General features: G+C 43.9%; 1 protein-coding gene across 2 annotated transcripts in view; it reads left to right on the top strand.

Annotated features, from left to right (window-relative positions):
• LOC311034818 (sodium/hydrogen exchanger 9B2) overlaps window positions 1-7,500 on the top strand; it is a 29,195-nt gene that overhangs the window by 3,676 nt on the left and 18,019 nt on the right. For both annotated transcript variants that reach the window (XM_084042836.1, XM_084042835.1), the window contains exons 4-6: window positions 3,854-3,956; window positions 4,888-5,058; window positions 5,810-5,952. In XM_084042836.1, coding sequence (XP_083898962.1) covers window positions 3,854-3,956; window positions 4,888-5,058; window positions 5,810-5,952 — 417 coding nt within the window. The remainder of the gene's footprint in view (window positions 1-3,853; window positions 3,957-4,887; window positions 5,059-5,809; window positions 5,953-7,500) is intronic.

Raw genomic sequence — 7,500 nt, 5'->3', positions numbered from 1 at the left:
TGTATTCATATCTTCATAATTAACAGGCTCTCTGCACAGCAGCCATATTGTAAATAAACTGGGCCTCTTCCTTACTTCCTTCACAGGTGTTATCAATGATACTAATGAAGGCTCTGTTCCATTTAGTGTAACACAGTGGTTCTAATGAAGGCTCTGTTCCATTTAGTGCAACACAGTGGTTCTAATGAAGGCTCTGTTCCATTTAGTGTAACACAGTGGTTCTAATGAAGGCTCTGTTCCATTTAGTGTAGCACAGTGGTTCTAATGAAGGCTCTGTTCCATTTAGTGTAGCACAGTGGTTCTAATGAAGGCTCTGTTCCATTTAGTGTAACACAGTGGTTCTAATGAAGGCTCTGTTCCATTTAGTGTAACACAGTGGTTCTAATGAAGGCTCTGTTCCATTTACTGTAACACAGTGGTTCTAATGAAGGCTCTGTTCCATTTAGTGTAGTACAGTGGTTCTAATGAAGGCTCTGTTCCATTTAGTGTAACACAGTGGTTCTAATGAAGGCTCTGTTCCATTTAGTGTAACACAGTGGTTCTAATGAAGGCTCTGTTCCATTTACTGTAACACAGTGGTTCTGATGAAGGCTCTGTTCCATTTACTGTAACACAGTGGTTCTAATGAAGGCTCTGTTCCATTTACTGTAACACAGTGGTTCTGATGAAGGCTCTGTTCCATTTAGTGTAGCACAGTGGTTCTAATGAAGGCTCTGTTCCATTTAGTGTAACACAGTGGTTCTAATGAAGGCTCTGTTCCATTTAGTGTAACACAGTGGTTCTCAAACTGTTTTAATTGCAATGACCCCCATAACTCTGAGAGTGTACAAATAGAACCAAATGGACCCTTACGGGTACATTTGGTTCCATTTGTACACTCTCAGAGTTACACACCTGTAAGGGGTCCATTTGGAACACTCCTCAAGGACCCATGAGACACTTTGAGACCCACTGGTGTAGCAGAGTGTTTCCTGACTGTTTGAGCTGAATGGAACAGAGCCTTCATTAGTGTCATTGGTAACACCTGTTAACACCAAGACATGGCAAGCAGAAAGTTTGTGCAGACTGCTTGGAGATAAAGGGTATTCATTCACAATATTATGCTCTGGCAAGTAAGTAAGTTGTACGTTTATGTCCCGGGCGAGTATTAAGACACCGTGTTCATCTGTTAAGCTGAAAGAAGTTATTAGGCTCATGCTGTCTTCACAGTAACATAAACATACATCTGTTGTTTGTAGCTCTGCTACAAGAAGCAAGATCTGGCTTCAACTTCAGATACAAAGACACAGTTATGCGGTGCATCTCTGTGTGTTTGTGTGTTTTGTTCTGCTCGTGTGAGCGAAGCAGCAATTTAATCACAACCAGATTTTATAGTCACCTCACAGGCTCACATGGTGTAGAGACAGACTTTATAGTCACCTCACAGGCTCACATGGTGTAGAGACAGACTTTATAGTCACCTCACAGGCTCACACGGTAACCGCCTTCCATTTCGACATCTCACTACTCCGACTAGTGGCTTCCGCGTGTGGTTAGGGTTAGGTATAGGGTTCGTTAACGTCGGAAAGGAGACATGTCGGAAAGGCGACATGTAACCGGCTCACACGGTGTAGAGACAGACTGTGAAAAGATTTGTATTTTTTGTTCAAGATGCATATTTTTTACACATCATTGTTTCATGTCATTAGAAGAGAGGACAGAGACATTGTGTCATGTCATTAGAAGAGAGGACAGACACATTGTGAGAGCAGGACAGAGGAGAATTAGAACATGTAAGAGCCTCCATTAACTGTCCATTCATTAAACAGAAGAGTCCTGTAATATCTGATCCTATTAAACAATAAACTTTCCAATAACACATCTATATGTACAGCTTAGATCAGTGGTTCTCAAACTTTTCCATGTCAAGGACCCCCAAATTGACACTTATTAGCCCGCTGACCCCCATTTGAAAAAGATATGCCAGGGACCCCCATAAGAGAAGGTTTTTTACGGCTCTAGCAGTGATTCTCAGTCATTGTAATTTCAAGGACCCCCAGTTTGACATGCATTAGGGCTACGGACCCCCATTTAATGGCATTTCTATCACTTGGACCGCAATTTATATTGTAAAATCTATGTCAATGTAACTCTGAGAGTGTACAAATGGAGCCAAATGGACCCCATTTGGTGCCTAATCTATCATTTAGCTGGGGACCCCCTGGAACTCCCTCAAGGACCCCTGGGGGTCCCCGGACCCCACTTTGAGAACCAATGGCTTAGATGATCATCTATGTCTCTGTCAACACTTTGTGTCATAAAGATCCACCGTTTTCATGTTATGATGAACTCTGTGTCAAACTGTGTCAGTCATGAGTTGAGTTTAGAATAATGACTCGTTTTAAATCACTCACATCCTGCTTTATGTGCAATTAGGAAAACAGCAGTGGTGGAAAGTAACTAAGTACATTTACTTAATTACTGTACTTAAGTAAAATGTTTAGGTATTTGTACTTTACTGGAGTATTTCCAATTTCCAATACTTTTACTTCTACTCCATTACATCTCAGAGACAAATATTGTACTTTTACTCCACTACAATTATTTGAAAACTTTAGTTACTAGTTACTTTGTAGATTTTATATTGAAATTCTTTATTAGGAGTAACCCCTTGAGATTCAGGATCTCGTTTTCGAGGGGGTCCTAGAGACAGCAGTACAGTATACAATAACATATGAAAAATAAAAAAAAACGAATAACAAAAAACTGAAGACAAAACATCATCACATTTTGATTATTATTACAAAACATACATCAACCACTTCAAAGCTATATACATTTAGGCCTTTTGAAAATCAGATCTACAAGCTCTGATATAGAGTAGAATATATAGAGTAGAATATATAGAGTAGAATATATAGAGTAGAATAACAACAAACTGCAGATGTATTAGAAGTGCCTCAGAGCATGATGACTGTGTGAGACTGTAAGGGACCAGAGTCGGTCGGCAAGAGAGACAGCAGGACAAGTGTGTAGTTTCTTTAAAATTTCTTTTTTTTAATCTTTTCTTTTTCCCATAAAAACAAGACATTCATTATGGCCCAAACAAATGCAGACAATATACTGAACTTGACATCAAGACTGAACTAACCAAATGAGACATGAGGGGAACATATATAGTGGGGGATCAGACCACTATGACACAGAGGGGAAGACAAAGAATAACATTTAAACAGAGTACACATAGCTACAACATAATCCACTACAGCACTAACTCATATTAAATAAAGAAATGACATACAACTGAAATGCCAATACATTTTCATACGTGTAGTAATACATTCAAACGTATAATAAATCCCTGCCCCTCCCCTTATGCACAGGGGACATGGTGCAGTCCAATTACTAATCAGCTCCTTATAAGCACCTGTGAAGCAGCTAGGCCTTTCCATGGCCAGCCATCTAAACGTCAACACTCCTCAGAACTGATAACTCAACAAAATAAACTTAAATACCAATTAAATGACTCCTGATGAAACAACTTGACCCAAACAAAAGGACTTAATGGGTGTACCCTCCAGTCAGTAACTTTATCATCAAACTTGCAATAAACAGTATGTCCTTTAACCGGTTGTGTGTAGTCCTTTATGCATGTAGTATGTAGTGCTGAAAATAAATATAAACTAAATTAATAAACCAAAAAAGACAAGTGTCCACCATGTTTTACCAACTTTGTGTGTCAGCTGGTGTGGCCATCACAGAGACATTATTATAATACAGTATTGTGTGTGTGTGTGTGTGTGTGTGTGTGTGTGTGTGTGTGTGTGTGTGTGTGTGTGTGTGTGTGTGTGTGTGTGTGTGTGTGGGGGGTCAGGTGAATCATTATGAAGCTCCACCGGAGCCTTCCTCGCGCTGGGACAGGATGAAGGACCGGTTTCCCCGTCCCCAGGGTCTGATCAACCTGCTCATCACCAAGGGTAAGCCTGTGTGTGTGTGTGTGTGTGTGTGTGTGTGTGTGTGTGTGTGTGTGTGTGTGTGTGTGTGTGTGTGTGTGTGTGTGTGTGTGTGTGTGTGTGTGTGTGAATATAAATATAAATAGTTGCTGTCAGATGAATCATAATGAATAACACTCACACTGCACCTCATGTCTGTCTCTCTCTCTCTCTCTCTCTCTCTCTCTCTGTCTCTCTCTCTATGTCTCTCTCTCTCTGGTTGGTAGTCTCTCAGTCAGATAATCACAGATGTATTGATGTGAATAGGATCCATATCGTCTCCATGACGACACCATGATGAGAGAAATCCTAAAGGATTAAAACACTTAAAACAACAAAACATTTATTTAGAGTATGTAATTCAGGGGTTAAAACATTGGATGAGTCACCTCATGGAGACATGAATTCATGGACATGTTGTAGTTTTTGTCTCATTCATAAGACAATAATATGATGACCAGCGGACCGGTAGGCAGTGGTTCCGGTAGGAGACACAAAGGAGACTCTTTGTGTCTCCTACCGGAACCGCTGTATTATTTAAAAAGATTTTTAAAAGTTTAATAAAAAAAATCACAACTTTTAATTTAATTGTTAAAAACAATTTTAACATTTTTCAAAAGTATTTCATAAATAAAATGAATAAAACGAATAATTGGCATAAATAAATCAAATACAAGTTTAAGAACCAGTGAAACTAGCAGATTTACAAGCTCACGATGCGTCGCTTTGCGCCGCGTTGTGAGCTTGTAGATCTGCTATTTTCACAGTTTTTTGGGTCCCGGGCAAACGTCACATTTTTCACTGTGTTTAACTGTGTGTGTGTGTGTGTGTGTGTGTGTGTGTGTGTGTGTGTGTGTGTGTGTGTGTGTGTGTGTGTGTGTGTGTGTGTGTGTGTGTGTGTGTGTGTGTGTCACAGTGTGTCTGTTGTGTCTGCTGTATGGAGTGGTGTGGTCCATCACAGGTAAGGAGTGTCTACCGGGAGGAAACCTGTTTGGCATCGTCATCCTCTTCATCTCGGCCGTACTGGGAGGAAAGCTGGTGGGAATGGTCCAGCTGCCCACGCTCCCCCCGTTCCCCCCGCTACTTGGTACGACCCTCTGACACTGTGAAGGCTTTTCATTGGCTAGTGAATACTGTCCAATCAAAGGGCTTAAATGGTCACACCCATCCAAGCTAATAGAAAGTGCAGGCTTTATATTCCTGGAGCGTTATAGCATCATATAATGGAAGACATTGTTCTTGCGTTAATACAAATCGAATTGAAATCTTGTTAATAGATTTATTGCCAGGTATTAATGAATTCATTCCACCGCCACTGCCAGAGGTTTTACCTTATTTTGAGTCTTATTGACGATTCACAGAAAAATTCAACGTGGATGTAAACAAACAATGTCTCGTTGGAAAGACGAGTCTCTCTTCTTTCTACCGCAACAGAAACATTGTAACAGTGATCGTCTGTTCTGTAGTTATCAGCAGTTGAATAATAGCTTGTTTTCACCAAAAACTCAATCTGGGAAAATAAATGTGAAATAAATGTGTTCGTATAAATCTGATAACATTGTAGTGGACCGGGTGATTCTTTTTAAAATGACGTCATTTCCGGGTCTATCCTTCTCTGGAAGTCGAGGCATCGTTCAGAGGTTGACGAAGAGCGCCCTCTAGTGTAATCACTGAAAACACCATGATGACGTAATATTATGTCCTCGGCAGTCAATGTGAATGGGTAAATGGGCGAAGTCGTCCTTTAACAACTGTTGATGAATTATTGGAAACTGTGTGTGTGTGTGTGTGTGTGTGTGTGTGTGTGTGTGTGTGTGTGTGTGTGTGTGTGTGTGTAGGCATGTTGTTAGCAGGTCTGGTGTTGCGTAACGTTCCATACGTAACAGATGCAGTGTACATAGACACTCACTGGTCAGCCGCTCTGAGGAACATCGCTCTGGCCATCATACTGACCAGAGCTGGACTGGGCCTGGACCCTATGGTACACACACACGCACGCACGCACGCACGCACGCACGCACGCACGCACGCACGCACGCACGCACGCACACACACACACACACACACACACACACATGTCCTGACATCAGTGACTCTGCTGTCCCGACATCAGTGTCTCTGCTGTCCCGACATCAGTGTCTCTGCTGTCCCGACATCAGTGTCTCTGCTGTCCTGACATCAGTGACTCTGCTGTCCCGACATCAGTGTCTCTGCTGTCCCGACATCAGTGTCTCTGCTGTCCTGACATCAGTGACTCTGCTGTCCTGACATCAGTGACTCTGCTGTCCTGACATCAGTGACTCTGCTGTCCTGACATCAGTGTCTCTGCTGTCCCGACATCAGTGTCTCTGCTGTCCCGACATCAGTGTCTCTGCTGTCCCGACATCAGTGTCTCTGCTGTCCCGACATCAGTGACTCTGCTGTCCTGACGTCAGTGACTCTGCTGTCCTGACGTCAGTGTCTCTGCTGTCCTGACGTCAGTGACTCTGCTGTCCTGACGTCAGTGTCTCTGCTGTCCTGACGTCAGTGACTCTGCTGTCCTGACGTCAGTGACTCTGCTGTCCTGACGTCAGTGTCTCTGCTGTCCCGACATCAGTGTCTCTGCTGTCCCGACATCAGTGTCTCTGCTGTCCCGACATCAGTGTCTCTGCTGTCCCGACATCAGTGACTCTGCTGTCCTGACGTCAGTGACTCTGCTGTCCTGACGTCAGTGTCTCTGCTGTCCTGACGTCAGTGACTCTGCTGTCCTGACGTCAGTGTCTCTGCTGTCCTGACGTCAGTGACTCTGCTGTCCTGACGTCAGTGACTCTGCTGTCCTGACGTCAGTGACTCTGCTGTCCTGACGTCAGTGACTCTGCTGTCCCGACATCAGTGTCTCTGCTGTCCCGACATCAGTGACTCTGCTGTCCCGACATCAGTGACTCTGCTGTCCCGACATCAGTGTCTCTGCTGTCCCGACATCAGTGTCTCTGCTGTCCCGACATCAGTGACTCTGCTGTCCCGACATCAGTGACTCTGCTGTCCTGACATCAGTGACTCTGCTGTCCTGACATCAGTGTCTCTGCTGTCCTGACATCAGTGACTCTGCTGTCCTGACATCAGTGACTCTGCTGTCCCGACATCAGTGACTCTGCTGTCCCGACATCAGTGACTGCTGTCCTGACATCAGTGTCTCTGCTGTCCCGACATCAGTGTCTCTGCTGTCCTGACATCAGTGACTCTGCTGTCCTGACATCAGTGACTCTGCTGTCCCGACATCAGTGTCTCTGCTGTCCTGACATCAGTGACTCTGCTGTCCTGACATCAGTGTCTCTGCTGTCCTGACATCAGTGACTCTGCTGTCCTGACATCAGTGGGGAGTTCATTCCACCACTGTGGGGCCAGAACAGAGAAAAGTCGTGACAGTGTGGATCGGCCAGAAGGACACTTACGAGCCGCAGCTTTCTGAAGAAGCTCCAGAGGTCTGATGGCAGATGCCGGAGCACCAGCCAGGAGGGAGTTGCAGTAGTCCAGGCGGGAGTAGCCATGG

The sequence above is a fragment of the Gymnoscopelus microlampas genome, assembly GCF_963454915.1.
Source record: "Gymnoscopelus microlampas genome assembly, chromosome: 19".
NCBI lineage: Eukaryota > Metazoa > Chordata > Actinopteri > Myctophiformes > Myctophidae > Gymnoscopelus > Gymnoscopelus microlampas.
The sequence above is the reverse complement of the archived record's forward strand: the minus strand, read 5'-3'. Positions and strand labels throughout refer to the sequence as shown.